At 48.6% G+C, this 18149-nt stretch overlaps 1 protein-coding gene, 1 long non-coding RNA gene and 1 other non-coding gene across 4 annotated transcripts in view; 2 read left to right on the forward strand and 1 right to left on the reverse strand.

The window, feature by feature from the left end:
* TMOD1 (tropomodulin 1) overlaps positions 1-18149 on the forward strand; it is an 87845-nt gene that overhangs the window by 12768 nt on the left and 56928 nt on the right. Inside the window, exons 1-2 of one of the 2 annotated variants that reach the window (XM_003995653.6) lie at positions 7666-7801; positions 9102-9267. In XM_003995653.6, the coding sequence (XP_003995702.3) occupies positions 9148-9267 (120 nt within the window). In that variant the 5' untranslated portion in view covers positions 7666-7801; positions 9102-9147. Of the gene's footprint in view, positions 1-7665; positions 7802-9101; positions 9268-18149 lie in introns of those variants that run through there. The other variant, XM_023242477.2, reaches the window with a different exon arrangement.
* LOC123381580 lies at positions 9529-14015 on the reverse strand. The gene is made up of 3 exons (XR_006588758.1): positions 13726-14015; positions 12655-12866; positions 9529-10590 (listed from the first exon to the last, which is right to left on the reverse strand). It is a non-coding gene; the product is annotated as an uncharacterized LOC123381580 (long non-coding RNA).
* On the forward strand, positions 11814-11924 carry LOC111557639. Its single transcript, XR_002737877.1, has one exon. It is a non-coding gene; the product is annotated as a U6 spliceosomal RNA (small nuclear RNA).

An 18149-nucleotide genomic window follows, 5' to 3' on the forward strand; every position in this document is an offset into this window, starting at 1 on the left:
CTTGTCCACCCCGGGTCCAGGCACCTAGTGTCCTAACACAGAGGTCGGATACCCTCAGATAGCCCATTTCTGTGTGTTGGGGCAGCGGCCCAACTGTGGGAAGGGGAGATGCCTGGCTCAACTGTCTGGCCCCTCATCAGGGCAGGGTGTGTGTGTCCTGCTTCGGGCGGGGAGGGAATCGGCAGGTAGTGGACTTGGTGTGCCCGCTTTTTGTGTCACAGCACCTGTGTGATCAAGACATTGAATAGTAAGTAAGAAAACACTGTGACAGATCAAAAGCGAAGCTATGAGGAAAAAACAAAGCTTTGTATCTTGGTACCTTTAATGGCACTTTTTCCCTGATTTTGAACAGAGGACCTTACAGTCTTATTTTACACCGGACCCAGACCCAGCAAATTCGGGAGCCAGTCCTGCCTGGGAGGATCTCCCGGCAGGGCAGGGTGAGGGGTTAGGCGTCATGCAGGCGCTCCCTGGGGAAGCAAGATGGCAGGGGATGTGGGCCTCAGAGGCTGCTCTCTGACTGGATCTCATCACAGGTGACAGCATGCCCCAAGGCACTCACTTCTTGCCCTGCAGGGGACACAGAACTGCAGGCATGAAGTGGCTGAGGTCTTATGAGCTGCAGAGGTCTCTGCATATTGCGTGGTTATTGGCGTGATTATTGCATCCCATTCTACGACCCTCTTTTAAACCTAACCATTGAAGAAATTAAACCCCCCACAGCTTCCATTACCTGCTGGTCGACCCCACCACACCCTACCTGGCAGTCCCCACCCCGCACCGATTGAGGGTTGGTTGGCTTTCTCCCCTTGTGGGTCACTGGCCTGGGATGGAATTCGCTTGTCCCCAGGCCTGTATCCCTGACTGACCTGCACTGATGGCACCCTCACCCTGAGCCGGGTCACAGCTGCATGCTGAGATGCAGAGCTGGTCAGAGAGTGCTCCTCCCCCCACCCCAGGTCCCGGCCAGCAGGGGGCGGGGGGGGGGGAGTTGAGGGGTGTGGGAGCACAGAGTTCCCCGCTAGGCAGAGCGGCACTGCTTCCTCAGTGCAGGGAGAGGCCAGCTACTCTAGTAATGAGGGGGGGATGCTTTGCTTTCTGGAGAGGCTGTGCCTCCAGGACTTAGCAGGGCTTCCAAGAGCGTGGAGCCCGGGAGAGGCTATTCCAGGTTGAGAGGACATCCCGGAGGCCTGAAATGTCAGGGGTGCCTGGGGTGAGTGGTCTGGCAGAGCCAGAAAGGGAAGGCCTGGGCTGGATCAAAAGCGGAGGAGGCCCACAGGCCACCAGCTCTCCTATGGCCTCGAACTCCAGGCCAGAGTTTGCTATCTGTCATCATAATGGGGGCTACTGAAGGTGGCTTTCAGCTCGGGAGCAGCATCACATCTGCTTTTCATAAAGATCATTTAGAGGCTGAGTTGGGTGTGGACGGGAAAGTAGGGGAACTGAGGCAGGGAGACAGGCTTGGGGGACCGTGGTGATAGCATAGATTTTAAAAAGGCAAGCCCCATAGGAAGGGAGAGAGGGGACAGGCAGGATGTGAGAGAGGTAGGCTTCTAGTCACAAAGGACAACTAGAGTATGACTCCAATTGGGTGAAGTACCTGGAGTAGTTACATTCCTCAGGACAGAAATAGGGTGGCGGCTGCCAGGGCCTGGGGTGGACCGGAGGGCAGAATGAGGAGTTTGTGCTTAACGGGGACAGTTTCAGTTTGGGAAGATGTGCGTGTTCTGGAGCTGGACGGTGGTGATGGTGCACAGTGTGGCTGTGCTTAACTGTTTACTTAAAATAGGTTAAAATGGTAACCTATTTATGGTTAACACGTTTTATGTTATGTGCATTTTATCACAATTTCAAAAAAAATGTAATGTGTAAAAAATAAGAGAGGAAAAGGGAGAGGCTGGCAGGCATGGGGACTTCCCAGAGTGAGGGGAGTGGGAAGGGAGTGTGCAGGCTGGCCCCCCCCTGCCGGCTGGCCTGGGTGACTGACAGGCTGCACAGGTGCAGGTGCGGTCCCCCAGGGGAGGAGAGGGTGGTGGTGGTGAGGCAGGGGGACTCCAGAAGTGCCTGGCAGGAGCCTGGGCTGCAGAGACTGGCTGAGAGTCATCAGCTTATCGCTGGTAACCGACCCCACACAGGAGAAGATGAGAAGCCCCAGGGGAAGCGTGAGACGTGAGAAGAAGGCAGAACCCCCGGGATGGGTGGGCTGAGGAGAAGGCCTCGTCAGGGAGACTGAGAAGCAGGGGCAGAAAGGAAGGAGGGAAACTGAGAGTAGAGTCTGAGCTCTTGCTCTTGTGGAACTACAAGAAGAAGGGTTCATTCAAGACGCCTGAGTGCAGTGCGGGGAGTGTGTGGGAGAGAGGGTGGTCCTCCAAAGGATTGTGGGAGGATGGGGGGGGGGGGGAGGGTGGGTCTCATGGGAATCCAGCATGAGCTACAGCAATCCAGGCCTGAGGGAGCCGGGCACTTTCGGGGACACGGCGTTCTCCACCTCTCTCTCAGCCCTGTGAATTCACTCTCCTCTGAGGACTCTTACTCCCCCAAATGTCTCTTCCCTCATGGCCTCAGCTTCCATGTGCTCATGGTGGTGTCCTCTCCTCACCTGCAGCTTCCCCTGCCACCTGACTCACTTTCCCCTTATGTCCCAGTTGAGTGCTGTTGTGGCTTGGATTGGATCCTCCCAAAACTCACACCTGTGAATAGGACATTATTTGGAAATAGGGTCTTTGCTGATGATCAAGTTGACATAAGGACATGAGGGCAGGTCCGAATCCAATATGATTGGTGTTCTCATATCAAGGGAACATGTGGACACAGACATGTACAGAACAGGGAGACCGTCCTCAAGGCTAGGAATGCCTGAGGCTCCCAGAGCTAGGGGAGAGACATGGAATGGATACTCCCACAGAGCCTTCAGAAGGAGCCATCCCTGCCAACACCTAGATTTTGAATTTTTAGCCTTCAGAACAGGGAGATAAACATTTCTGTTATTTAAGCCAGTCGGTTTGTGGTACTTTGTTAGGACAATGCCAGGAATTAATACAAATGACAGGAAATAAAAGCTCATTCACCCAACTCATCTTCTTCTTTTTTGTTCCAACCCACCTCATGGGTCATTGACTAGCCAATCAGTTTGTTGCCCTTGAGACAGGCACCCACTTTGTCCAATCAGCTGAGGGGAGGTGTCACATGATATAAAGCATGGCTGCCCCAGAGTGCCTCATGAAGGAGAGCAGTGGAATCAGCTCTCTCAAGAGGAACAGGGGACCTCTCAGGTGCTTGTGTCCCTGAGGCCAAGGGGAGAGAGAGGTGCAGGCTTCAGTGATGAGGGGTAGTGGCTTAAAATCTCTTTGATCAAAGTGTCTTCCAAAAGAGAAGGACGTGAAAAGATGGGGTGTGAAGACTCAACTTTGTAAATCACCCTTTCTTCACCAATCATCAAGATGTTCACTGTGGCTGGAACAAGAAGACGGTATAACTGGAAAATATTCCTCTGAACTTGAGGCCCCGCCCTCCTGACCTCAGGGAAGTGCAGTCCATAAATCAAGATCCTGCTCCAGCGCCTCTTTCCAGAGTTTTCCCACGGGGACGGATGCTGGAAAAGCCATTAGCAGAAGTGACTGGACCCACTTCCCATGAAAGATTTAAAAGTGCATTTGGTACTCCAGGAACTTCCCCGCCTCAGAGCTTTCATTTCTGACGCTTCCTGATGGATGGCCTCAGCCCTTGACCCACTATTTTTCTACTCTCCAACCTGCTTAGTTGTATTTCCTGGCACAGCTTGTAAATTCTATTTTTTCATGTGGAGCAGTGGTTCAAGGCTTCTGCCGTTGAGAAGCAGGGTGGCCAGATGTGCTGCCAGAGTAATGTATACACTAGATTTGGAAGAATTTTTTCAATGTGTTTTAAGTTTATTGAGCTGCCCTTTTATTTTTCTCACTGACTCTTACTGAGGATTCAATTTATAAAGCAGGTAACAGAGGTGCTTCAGGTGGGCCATTCTGGGGGCTTCATCACCCCCCTTCCTGCCGGCCCCTCCCCTCTTGGGTTCCCAGTCCTCTGAGACCTGGTCCCATCTTTCCGTTTTAAAGATGGGAAAACAAAGGATCCAAGAAGAGAAGGGACTTGCCCAAAGGCCCAAGGGCACTAGACCCAAACCCAGATGGGCTCATTCTCTACTAGCACACTTACCGGGCACAGGGCTAGGCAATCGGGACATTAAGACAAATAAGACATATGTCATTATCTTAGGGGAGTTACAGTCTGATGACAGTGCATGGGGGAGCAGGAGGGGGATGGGAAGGTGACCCCGGCAGGAGCGGCAGGGACAGCAGCAGCCTCATAATAATGACTAGTCTGCTGAGCCTGCATTGACCACACAGCAGTCCCAGACTTTGCACCTTCTCTGCTTGTGTCCGCTTAATCCTCACACCCTGTGGAGTGAACGAGTGCGGTTACCCTCTCACTGTACAGAGTGATGGTCAACTTTTTATTTTAGTAGCTGAATCCCTTCTTTAAGGGAAGTCTGATACGGAGCCCCAAATAAATCAGGCAAAACCAGGGTGAGCCCCCTCACTTAGCCTTTCCTACTTAACCGCCGGCAGGGGCCCTGGAGGAGCCTGGGCTCTCCCTGAACACAGTTTAAAGACCGCCCATCTGATCCAATGTTTGGATGTCTCCAAGAGGGATAGGTTGCCAGCAGAATCTCCCAGTCTGCAGTCCGCTGATGCTCATTTTGCAGATGAGCAAACAGAGACCCAGAGGAAGGGAGGAAGGAACTCAGCAAGGGTCACCTGGGGAGTTAGCGCCACAACTAGGACTGCAACCAGAGTCTTATGAATCTCAGCCCTTTGTCCATCAGTAATATCTCTTTTATTAGGAAATGGAGGCCTTTTATTAACAGCTAGAAATACTATCTCTTCCAGCTGTATTTTATTTTATTATTTTTTTATATGAAATTTATTGACAAATTAGTTTCCATACAACACCCAGTGCTCATCCCAAAAGGTGCCCTCCTCAATACCCATCACCCACCCTCTCCTCCCTCCCACCCCCCATCAACCCTCAGTTTGTTCTCAGTTTTTAAGAGTCTCTTATGCTTTGGCTCTCTCCCACTCTAACCTGTTTTTTTTTTCCTTCCCCTCCCCCATGGGTTCCTGTTAATTTCTCAGGGTCCACATAAGAGTGAAACCATATGGTATCTGTCTTTCTCTGTATGGCTTATTTCACTTAGCATCACACTCTCCAGTTCCATCCACGTTGCTACAAAAGGCCATATTTCATTTTTTCTCATTGCCACGTAATATTCCATTGTGTATATAAACCACAATTTCTTTATCCATTCATCAGTTGATGGACATTTAGGCTCTTTCCATAATTTGGCTATTGTTGAGAGTGCTGCTATGAACATTGGGGTACAAGTGGCCCTATGCATCAGTACTCCTGTATCCCTTGGATAAATTCCTAGCAGAGCTATTGCTGGGTCATAGGGTAGGTCTATTTTTAATTTTCTGAGGAACCTCCACACTGCTTTCCAGAGCGTTCCAGCCGTATTTTAAAGCGGAGCTTACGGTGGGCTCTGTGAACGTGGTTTTCCCCTCCCTCTTACCCTGCCCTTCCCCACCTCCAGCTCCCCACATCACTGACATTAGGAGGAGAATCTTGCTTTGGAGAAGCCATTTCTGGGAGCCAAGTGGGTGAGTGTGGCTTGAGGCTGACAGCTTCATGGTTTACCTTAGGAGTCCTCTGTTCCTCTCAGCTTATTTCATGTAATGCCTCATCACCCCGTAATATTCACAGGACACTTGACATTAGAAAGGGCCTCTAAGTCCTCTGAAAAAGGATGTTGACTTCAACAGCACCTTGGAGTGTGCAAGTGGAACATTAACTTCCCTTCCCTGTGTGCACTAAGAGGGAGGCTCCTTCAGGAAAGTTAATGATTGCACCCCGCAGGGTGGCATCTCTGGAGGTGGCCTGCCACCCAACCCGTCCCTCTTCAGCGGGCCCCATGGTCGCCACCTACTTCTCTCTTCTGGCTCCTTCATGGCTCCTTTTCCGACTCTCCCTTGTCCTGACTCATCCCTTCTCCAGGCTCCATCCACGACTTTTTTCTAAGGATTATAGTGCATATCATCTAGGAAATGGGTCAGCTGGCAAACTGGGAAGCTCCCAGGGTCCCAAACTTGTCCCAGCTCATCCTGTCCCCAAGTCCCTTCTTGTGTGAGTCTGAGTGGCCCAGAGGTGAGGCTAGGGCTGTTACCCAAACTTTGTTTCATGGGATCCCAATCCCAGGAGCAGTTCCTCAGACACATGGTTTCATGGTCAAAGACCAGAAAAATTCTGCTTATAACCTGTTTCTCCTGGAGACACCCAATGTGTGGAAGCATACCAAAATTTCTGAGAAATCCTGTGGTCTCAAATCCTGTGGAACTTTGTATGACACAAAATCTGTTTGGGAGCCAAAAAAAAAAAAAAAAAACGTGTTTTGCAGCTAGTTCAAAGGTGTCTCTGTGAGTTAGTTCTGGAAGCCTCTGAACCCTTCACTAGGGTCCCTTTCAGCCATAGATCCTCTCCTGGCTCCACTCAAGAAAAGCCAAATTAGGTTATTCTCTGAGAACATTCACGAAGGTTTTTTTTTTTTTTTCCATCTATACCAGAGCATTGTCAGCTGCTTGTGCTTTCTTTGGAAGTAAATAGAAATGAATCAAGGGGGACCCATTTATGGTCTGAACGTTGCATTGGGGTCTGGGCAAAGGAAGACATCAGGCTAATCCAATCCATTCTTAGAGGAAAGGATAGCATTGGGGTTTTCTGTATTTGGAAATCAAGTCCTTTCTTATCAGGCCAGCTGTCATATTTCTCCTACAAATATGCTCACATGTGTACAAACTTACATTAATAACACATCTCTCTCCTTTCTGAAACGGAGGCTTTATCTGTCAGCTTAGCGAACTTTGATTTTCATTTAAGTACACGAATTGTTCTTAGTTAACAACTATTCCAGCTTTTGATTGGTTCATTGGTTGTCTTTTCCTGGCTTTCATTTCTCTCTACCCTGGAAGATCCCATCAGTCATTTCATGGATGAGCCATGCTGTGTGTGCGTGCGTGCGTGTGTGTGTGTGTGTGTGTGTGTGTGTGTTTGCGTAGGGGTCTAAAAACAAAAACTGCTGTGACAAAGGAGATACTGGTTGTATTTGTTTGCTGGGGCTACTGTAACAAAATCCCACAAACTGAGTGGCCTAAACAACACAAATTTGTTGTCTCAAATTTCTGGAGGCTAAAAATCCAAGATCCAGGTGTCAGCATGGTTGGTTCCTTCCAAGGCTGTGAGGGTCCATTGCAGACCTCTCCCTCCTCTTCTGGTGGTTCTCTGGCAGCCTTTGGAGTTCCTTGGTTCATTGGAAGCATCGCCCTGATCTCTATCTTCACTCTCACATGGTGTTCTTCCTGCGTGTGTGTCCATCCAAATTTCCACTTTTCATAAGGACACCAGTCATGATGCATCGGGAGCTCACGCTTCTCTAGTATGACCTCATGTGAACTTAACTAATTATATCTGCAAGGACTCTATTTCCAAGTCACATCACATTCTTCCTTGCAGTGTGGTGCTGGCGTATGGACGTACTGGGGGCTAGAACTTCAACATATGAACTGGGGAGCACACGATTCAACCCATAACACCAGTCCTGGACACAGTAGTATATTCCATTCTGCAGAGTCTAAGGAAGCCCTGAGCTCCTGCCTCACTTTTTAGCCCATCAGCTTCGGAAAAGAGGGTTAACGGCTCAGCTTACGTAGGACAGGTAAGAACAGGCTTGAACACAGAGATGCTAGCACCTTCTGCAGCAAGCTGACATTTTCCAAGAGGAGAAGAGCCTAGGGTCTCCTTAGGGCTGTCTGGTGGGATAAACAAAGGCAGGTAGAACTGGAATCGGGTTCATTTCAATAAAACAAAACAAAACATTCTGTTGTTTGTGTGGCCCTGACTTGGGCCTTGGGGAGGGGGGGGGGATGCAGCAAACTGAGACCCTGCCCCTGGGGAAGCCACGGAACATGGATGTGAGCTGAGTGGAGAGGTACAGACCCAGCGCTAGGGCCATGATGAGCTTTGCTCAGTGAGGGGACACTGAGGCTTCACAGAGGAGGTGATATGGGAGCTAGGCTTGTCCTGTTATCAGTTTTAGCCAAGAGGGAGGACAGAGGCCTTAAGGCATATCAGGATACAAATGGTGGTTCTGGCACTTCCTGGTAGTGTGATTTGTGAGTCACTCAACCTCTCTGAGCTGTATGTCCTCATCTGTAAAATGGGGAGAACAGTAGTTACCTACCTCAGAGGTTAAATTAGAAAATTCTTGGGGCACCTGGGTGGCTCAGTTGGTTGAGCCTCCGACTCCTGATTTCAGCTCAGATCATGATCTCAGGGTCTGGGGATCGAGCCCCATGTCAGGCTTAATGCTTCAGATTCTCTCTCTCTCCCCTCCTCTCTCCACCTCTCTCTCCCCTCCACTGCCCTTCTCCCCCACTCGCTCTCTCTCTAAAATAAAAAATTTTTAAAAAGAAAAAAAAATCCTTGCAAAGTGCTTAATGTAGGGCTTGGATATGGCAGTAAAAGTTAACTGTTATTGCTGGCTTCTTTTTGTGAGGATCGATTGAGATGTTACAGGTGAAGGACCCGCATGCAGCAGGTGTTGAGTTGATACCCCTTCCCTTACACAATCAGCTTTGGCAGGGCTTCCAGCATTCATGTTTTCCATCAGGGCGTGAGGTGAAGGGTGGGGGGTTGTACAGAAAGTATTTGAACTGCTTGAAGAAGAGTTGAGTTTTCAGGCACTCATAAGCCATTTCCAATCACCTATTTATTCGGACTTAATGGCCGGGCCAATGCAACCAGTTACAATTTATTCATTCACATGCCATCAGGGTTTTTACCTTGCACAGTTTTATTGGAGAATTAATCCAACTTAGTGCAGCATTCCACTCTACTAGTTATCATCCTGATGATTCATAGAACATGCCCAGCGACCGTATAAATGACAAGCATTGATTTGGTCTGAGAGAGAAAATCCAAGAATGATCTTCCTAAGATTTTTCTCTTTCTGGCAGGTCATAGATCTCAGAAACTCAGAAGACAAGCACACATTCTCTTACAATGTCATACAGAAGAGAACTAGAGAAATACCGCGACCTGGATGAAGATGAAATCCTCAGAGCCCTAACAGAGGAAGAACTCAGGACCCTGGAAAATGAGCTGGATGAGCTGGACCCCGATGTGAGTAGGCACTAAAGGGGACAGTCATCGCAGGTACAGGGGCAGCAAACTTTACCACCTGGTGGGGAGGGACAGGTGCAGACTTCTTATAGCTACCACTTCCTGTTTCCTTTGATGACAATGACACTGGAATAACACTGCCCTTGCAGGTGTGTGTGTGTGTGTGTGTGTGTGTGTATGTGTGTGTGTGTGTGTGTGTGTGTGTGTGTGTGTGTGTGTGTGTTGGTTAGGGTTTTCTAGAGCGACAGCATCAATAGGATGTATATTCATATAGGAAGAGATTTATTATGAGGAATCGGCTCACACAATTATGGAGGCTGACAAGTCCCAAGATCTGCAGGCACCAAGCTGGAAGTCCAGGAGGGCTGGCGATGTGGTTCCAGCCTGGGTCCAAAGGTCTGGAGAACCAGCAGAGCTGATGGTGTAGTTTCAGTCTGAAGGCCAGCAGGCTCAAGACCCATCAGGAAGTGCCCACGTTTGAGTCTGAGTCTGCAGGCAGGAGAAAAATCAATTACCCAGCTCGACACAGGAAATTCCCTCCTGTTCCTGGGAGGGTCAGGGGTTTTTTTGTTCCATTTAGAACTTCAACTGATTGGATGGGGCCCACCCAAATTAGGGAAGGCAATCTGTTTTACACAAGTTTACTAATTCAAATGTTACTGTCATATAGAAACATCCTTACATGCATACCCAGGAAAATGTTTAACCAAATATGTGGGCACCCCGTTGCCCTGTCAAGTTGACACATAAAATTAACTATCACAGTCTACACTTTGCAACTCCATACACCTCTCCTTAAATAGTACTTCTCTCCTTATAAAGATAGTAACAAGGTCATAATTCTGCCTAACATGATACAACTAATTATTCCATGTACAACCTCCTAGAAGAGGAGCTAAAGTCTTTGAGTGATTCCATCCTTGACATCCCACAAGTTAAGTACTATGGTATAAAAATAACAATACTTAAAATACGACAGTATAAAATCAATACCTCTTATGTCACACTGTAAGAGAATAAGAGAGGGAAAAAAACCAAAGATATTTGCTTAACACATGCACGTTCAAAGCAAAATAAGGAGGAAACACTCGTGACAATTTTAGTTCTTGTTTCTCTAACTGGTCACATGGTTGTAGCTGGTATTTATAACTACCTTCTTCCACTCCCCCTTCTGTATTCCCTCTGCCTTTAGCAAGCACCTAGTTGGGCATGATTCTCTGCCTGGTTGGATGACTCAAACCTTCATTCCTGAAGGGTCTGGACCGTTAGCGGCCTTGCTTGGATTGGGTTGTTGTAGTTTTCCATTGACTTCAATCACAGGACCTGGTAACAGTAAGAAGGCCCTAAGTAATCTCTGTATTGCAGACATACGCTTCCTTACCTCCGCTGTGGGGCAGTAGTCCAGTTCCCCCCTGCTAATCAACATCAGTCACCCCAGCCAGTACAGAAACTCCTTCTCCACTTATTGATTCAGTGGCATGAGGAGCCCAGAGTGGCCAGGGGGCAGACTTAACTTCCAGTCCAATGGCATCATTATTGTGTCTCCTGGTGGAAGCATTCCTCCCTTTGGAACTAAGGCCTCTAGGCCAGAGGAGCACAGGGTCACAGGAACAGGAAGAAAAAATTTTGCCAGTGGGTCACCAGCGGTAATAGTAAGGGGTGTCACTGCCATTTCTACCCTTGATTCCTGGACCCGTGAATCCTGGCTAGGGCAGAAACAGCACCATATAATTGGACGCTGTTTCAAACCAGATACAATCTTCTGGAGAACCTTGCCCCAGCCCTACAAGGTACTGCTACCGGGTTGGCACTGTAATGAAGTCTGCAAAAGCCAATTCCACCATTCTATCCAGTTGGTTGTGTTAGGGTAGTAGGAAACGTGTGTCATGGAATGAGTTAACAGAGAAATCAAGTACTAGAAGAGCCCCTTTCACTTGTGGAATATGTTTTTATCACTGCATTTCATGCTTGGCACATTTAAGGAGTGTGTTTAATGCTCAGAATTTGCCTCTGCAGTGAGGATGACAGTAGCAAGCGGCAGGAGGCTCCCTGATCAAGCTTGTGGTTTGGCCAGCCACCTCGAAGCCACGAGCAGGGCAGAGAAAGGGATTCCCAGGTGGCCTACTAGACAGGGGCCTTCGTTCTCTATTTACCCCCAAGTACCCAGGTCAATGCTCAGCCCAGAGAAAGTAGATAATGAATAGTATTGAATTAACTGAATTTTCCATTTCATATATTTATATATATTTTTAACTAAAAATTTCAGGGGTGCCTGGGTGGCTCAGTCAGTTAAACCTCTGACTCTTGGTCTTGGCTCACGTCATGATCTCATGGTTTGTGAGATTGAGCCCCACATCGGACTCTGTACTGACAGCCCAGACTCTGCTTGGGATTCTCTCTCCCTCTCTCTCTGTGCCTGTCCCTTGCTTGTGTGTTCTCTCTCTCTCTCTCTCTCTCTCTCTCTCTCTCTCTCCCTCCCTCCCTCTCTCCCTCCCTCTCTCTCTCTCTCTCAGTAAATAAACATCAAGAAAAAATGGAACATTTCAGTGCTTGCTTCAGCAGCACATATGTATACTAACACTGGAATAACCCAGAGAAGATTAGCATGGCCCCTGAGTAAGGATGACACACACATTCGTAAAACATTCTGTATTAAAAAAAAAATAGTGGAATGTTTCACACCTTTTTTTTAAACCTGTCATTGTTCAACTGTGGTTTAACAGTGATCCATAAAGAAAAGAACACTACTATACCATTTCACTAGCCCTCAAGTAATCACAGCTAGTGTAGGGGGAGTGTAGGTTAGCAGGAGAAACACAAGAGGTTAGATGTCGCAGTTCCAGCCCTGGCCCTGGCTCTTTCTCTCCATGTGACCTTGGGCTAGTTGCTGTCCTTCCCTAGGCCTCAGTGTCCCCCAGCCATGAAATAATGGAGTTGGTTGTTCCCTTCAGGGCTAAGCTGCCCTGAGCTTATAACCTCATCTTATCTCCAGATTCAATTAAATGTCATATTTCTAGAAAACCCAGATTCCTACTCTAGGGTCCCTGGGTCCCAGGCCCCATAGAATGACAGATCTCTCTTGCTATTCATGACTTCCCCTTGTGCAGCCACGGACGGTTCCTCTGATGAGACTGCTCTAGGGGACTGGGAGGAAGTGTTGGTTCCCTCCCCTGCACCCCCGCTCCCCAGAAGCCTGGACTTTGGGAGAAACGAGTGCTCTAGGCAAGGAATAAGCAAGCTTCCAGCTCTATTGCTGTGAGATTATTCTGTTGTAATTTGATCCGAGACCACTGTCACATAGGATTATATGAATGAACAGCTTTAAAAAGTGAGAACAAAAGGAGGGTGTAGCTACTTTCGTCAACTCAGTAAACATGGCTTAGTTACCTGTCAGGTGCCAGGCCCTGTGCTGGCCACCACCACGGGAGCCTGGCAGGGACTCTGCCCTTCAGTGCTCAGCCCACTCAGGCTAGGAGTGCAGGCATGATGATACACATGTCCTAAATGGACCCAGACAGGGAGCTCAGGGAAAGGACTGGTTCTCACTGGCGGAAGGCTCCACAGAGCAGATGATTGATGCACTGGGCCCTGGGGTTTTTCTGAGTCAAGAATAAAAACAAAGAATTTTAGGCCAATTGGAAGCCATGAGCAAAGTCTCATGTGCAGAAGGTAATTGGGGATGGTAACTAGAATCTCAGTGCAGTTTGTGTAGGGGGTTAGATGAACTTGGAAGGAGGTTTAGGCTGGATAATGGTGGAGGGAGGGGGATTGCAGGGCCAGCCAAAGAGTTTTGACTTTTCTCCGTAGGCCTGAGGAATCTTTGAGGGGCAGTGACTTGGTGAGCTTGCTGGTTCCAGGAGCTCTGAGAACCAATGACCAGAGCAGGTGCCAGTGAGGTGGGGGAAAGGTGGAAGGCCCAGCAGGTGTTGGGAGAGTTCCTTTCTGAAGATAAGGAAGGGCTCTGCCCTTCTCTGCAACTTCCCACCGTGTTGTAGAATGTTTCTGTTCCTGGGGCAGAGAAGTGCAGGCTCCCAGAGGCCCCGCAAGGCCCGCTGCCTCCGGCCTTCTCAGGCTGTTGGAGTTGCTCCGAGCCCCCGGGTGGAGATGGGGTTAGATGAGGCTGTGTCTGCATGTCAGGTAGGTGATGCCAAGGGTCAGAGCCAAGCATCAGACCCGAGCAGGGGAAGGGGTGGGTAGAAGAGCCCTTTCAGAACTGGGGGCGTGGGCCCTAAGGTCTGCTTGAGCCCCAGCTGGGAGCTCTGTTTCATCTCTAACCTGGCAAAGAGTTCTGCCAGTCACCCCACCCAAATTCAAAGTCTTTGGCCTCAGCAGCAAATTCCCAGAGCCCCTGTGCTTCTCACACAGCCAGCTTCCCCCAGCCCTCCGCCCAGAAGGTCAACAAGAAGGTAGGTGCCCCCTGGAGGGATGGAGAGCCCGGGACCCAGAAAGCTAACTTACCCAGGTCATGGGACCAGGGCGTGGAGACTCAGATTCCAGGCAGGCTTCAGGTGCTCACACGACTTCCACTCTGGCAGGAGGAGAGTAAATGCGCATTTGGATTTGGAGGAGGGTTGAGCCATCAGAGACCTGTGATTCTCATACCATTGTGGTTTCAAAATGGACATTTTCAAAGACCCCTTTCTCTCTAAGTTCAAGGGCAAGGAAAGAGAAGTCAGAAAGAGGATAGGAGGTAACGGAGGCCAGTGGGTTTTTTTGTCCCAGCCACACAATTGGCCCCTTCATGGAGATGTCTCTGTTACCTGATTTGCAAGTCAGTGTGTGACTTTTGAAGAGATCTAGTGGGCCTCCCTACTTTCTGAGAGTGCAAACATTCCAGCTCGGTTTCACCCACCCTTGGCCCGAGTTCTGAGGTCAGCATGGGGAGAGGCCAAAGGTATGCAGACCAGGAGAGGCCTCGGAGCCAGGCACCTGGGAGGGGCACAGGGACCAGGAGAGTCCATGTCCCCAGCTTTCAGAGCAGGAGCTGACCGAGAGAGGGGAAGGAGGTTGCTCTAGGTCACATGTCCAACAGAACCAGACCAGGCCCCGGGTCCGCTGCCCTGTCTGTTGCACGCTCTATGGCTTGCGTTTTCATTTCTGTTTAACACATGCTTGTGTGGCAATTTCTGCACACAGGCAGCATTCTGGGCACTTTGAAAATATTAATTCATCCAACCATCATCATAATCCTGTGATGCAGGCATTTTCCAGATGAGGAAACTGAGAGGTGAAGTAAATCGCCTAAGGTCCCACATCTAGGCAGTGGATGAGCCATGATGTGGTTCTGAGAGCCCCTGTGAAGCTTCATGGGTGTCTCAGGAAGATAGTTTGAGCCACAGATGTGCTCTGGTTTTGTAACTGGGGAGAGTGCTGTATGGCAGACCATCCTCCTTTCTTCCTGGATGCAACCTGCAGTGCGGTCCAGGTTCAGTCCTGGCTCTGCTCCCAACTCAGGCAGGCGCTTTCCCTCTCCAGGGCTCAGTTTCCCTATCTGTGAAAGGGATGCAGTCAGCCTAGGTGCCTTCAGACATCCCCTCCGGCTCTAACCAGCTATGATTTTATGAGCTATTGCTGGCAATCTTGTTACCTGAATTCAGCTGACGCTTCAGAGGGTTAGGTTTTCAGTGATGCAATTGTTAAGCCCCGGTGTCACGTGACAGGGTAGAGTACTCGGAGTTGGAAGGCAGCTTTGTTTGCAGCAGAGGGTTCCAAGCTTGTGCGCATGAAAAAAAGAAGAAAAAAAAAAAGTCCCTGAAACTTTCTATCTCTCACTCTGCGGCCTGGAAAAACTCGAGCTTATCATGAGATTGCTGCACTCGGACTCCCGCGGGAGAGGAATGCTCCTTGTGCTAAAAGTATCCACTGTTGACTGATTCCCCAAGAGGATCTGCCCTTTCTCTCTCTCTCTGGAGTTAAGTGGATGCTGCTCTGAGGCCGAGCCAACTCCTTGGTTCAGATCGCCTTTGCACCAGGCAGTGGGGAAAATGGGCAACACACAGAAACATTCAAGAATGACAGGTCACGCTGTGACTGGTGCCAGGACCAGTGTGCAAGCTCTTATGGGATCAATAGATGGCTAACATTTCCCGGTTGTGCCACGGGCAGAGCTTTGCATAGCTGATCTCCTTCATTCCTCTGCGAGGATCCGTCATGGGCATCATTTTAAAGATGGGGAAACTGAGGCCCAGAGAGATGAAATAATCTGCCCAGGATGCAACACAGATAGTGCTGGGATTCCAGCCCACAGTCCTGAGCAATTAGCCTGTGCTGTTGACCACAGCCTCCTAGGGGCACATGTGGGATGGGGCCGCCCAGGGGGTAGGGGGGGAGTTGCCAGCAGGTTGTTTTTTTCCAATACGATTTCCTTTGAAGTTGTGTTAGTTTCTCCATCAATACTGATCTTTAAAAAAAAGAAAGAAAAATACCATCAAGGTAAAGAGTTTATTTGTAAATATTGCTTGATAATGAAGCTTTGGGGAAAAGGAAGACTTTTTCCTAAGTGTCTCAGTAAAAGGATTAAAATATTAGCAAGAGGGAAGTTGGTAGAGCTAATCCCAACCTTATAAAGAAATCGAGTTCTATGAGTTGGTTTTGAAGTCAGCCATCGGGACTCCATGGCACGTTATAGCCACAGAAACAACAGTGGAAAACTACAGTCCCCCTGCAGGGCCCGAAATAATAATAGTAATGATAATGGTAATAATAGCTATTTTCTCTGTTGAGGAGAGATCTTCTTTACCTGCCAGGCACGGTGCTAAGTGTTTTATGGGCATCATCTCATAAAATTGCTACAAGGATCCTGTGAGATTGGTCCTTCAAGGTTGGGGTTGAAACCATCCTACGAAGAGAAATAGATGCCCAGAATCACACAACTGGTAGGCTACAGGCCAAGTCCAGGCAGACCTCTTTCTCTTAGTCCACAATATGCATCAAGAGCTCTGAGAACAAGGGGCCATGAGCTGCAGGAAGAAATGATGAAAGAGAAAACTTCGAACTGCGGAATCTCAGAGCTGGAAGGACCCTTAGAAACCCTCTAACCCTCCCTCCCCCACCCCTTGCATAAAGGTACATGATGCAGGGAAAGAAACCCATATTTATGGCGTCCCTCCCGGACACATGTCATTCATTCACTTGGTGCTTTATGCATTTCATTGACTCCTCATACCAACCCTATGAGGTATGTGGTAATATTGACATTTTAATGATGAAAAAACAACAACAAAACCCCTGAAGCCCAAAGAGGACAGAGGTCTTATTCAAGGTCACACAGCAAGTCAGCCACAGACCTAGGATGAGAACTTGGGACTTCCTGTCACATCACTCTACTTCCCATCAGACTCCACAAAATCATAAAATCCTCCCTACTCATGCCCCAAATGGCACCCAGTAAGCCAGAGGACACTCTTGGCCATGCAGGAAGCAGCCAAGTTTGGTCCACAGGGCTATGGTTCTCCCTTGTAACACAAACCAGCAGAATTGCAAGCCCAGGACAGAAGTAAACAGTTGAAATGGAAAGAAATAAATCTCTGCTCTAAAAATAGGCACACATCCTTAGAAACACTGCCGGCCATGCACAGAACCAAGGATGGGCCTGGCAGGGGGAGGGTGAGTGAGGCCAGGTGTCAGTGTGTCCCCACCCTAAGCTCTGTCTTCTGGCCCCATGACTAGCTCCCCACACCCCTCTCTAGCCTCTCCGAAGAGCCCTCCTCTCTCCTTGGTCCCTCTTCTCCTGCTTCTTTGCTAGGAGACCTGGTGGTCCTGAAGCCCTTCACTCCTCAGTTCAAAACCCTCCCATTTCTCCCAGCACCCCCTGCCCTCCCACCAAGCCCCCAGCACTGCACCTGCCCCACACTGAGGACACTGAGCAGTTTTCTTTTGACATTTTTAATGGGAAACATTCAAAACCCATAGGAAGGTACAGACAATACCTATGCTCCCATCATCTGCATTTAACAAAAGTAAAAATTTTACCTTATTGTATTCAGATCACCCTTAAAGAGAAAAAAATCACAGTAGCTAAAGTTTAAACCCTGCCTTCTAGTCTCTTCCCCATCTCTCCCACTCTGTGAACACTGTCTGCTTGAGAGGCAGCAAAACCAAGCACCCACAACATCAGATAGGCAATAGACATGAAGGGAGGGAGATACACCAATTTCTTGAGGCACATGGTTCATCTTTACTTTTTCCATCCTGGTTCATCTTTTACTTTTCTGCTCTTATTTTTAATTTATTTATTTTTGAGAGAGAAAGAGCAAGCAGGCTAGGGGCAGAGAGAGAGAGAGAGAGAGAGAGAGAGAGAGAGAGAGAGAGAGAGAGAGAATCCCAAGCCGGCTCTGTGCTATCAGCACAGAACCCAATGTGGGACTCAATTTCAAGAGCTGCACGACCATGATCTAAGCCGAAATCAAGAGTCGCACACTTAACTGAGCCACCTAGGCGCCCCCAGTTTTCCACTCTTGAAAGAGATGTGGACAGAAGAAAGTTTTCACTTGCCATTTAACCTTCCAGGAAGATAAGTAACAACACAGTCAGTGATGAATGGTAACTGATTCTTGACCTGTGTCAGTGACAGTAGGGGGTAGTGGGGACAGAAGCAAACAGGACATTTTGTGTTTGACTAAAGGGCACTTGCCATTCAGCTCCACCAGTTGTTGCCAATGTGGAAGAGAAAGCCCAATATGGCCAGATCATTTAATTTTTCAAGAAATGGTGGATATCTGAATTTTTACGTGCAAGTTCCCTCTTTTTAAAATGTTGATACCACATTTAAATGCACAGACCAAACCAGCCCAAGTTTTGGCATTTGTTTGGACTATAGGCCTCCTAGTTTGCAACTCAGGCTCTGTTTCATATGACAGGCTTTTGTTTCTGTTTATACACAC

This window comes from Felis catus, chromosome D4 (genome assembly GCF_018350175.1).
Source record: "Felis catus isolate Fca126 chromosome D4, F.catus_Fca126_mat1.0, whole genome shotgun sequence".
NCBI lineage: Eukaryota > Metazoa > Chordata > Mammalia > Carnivora > Felidae > Felis > Felis catus.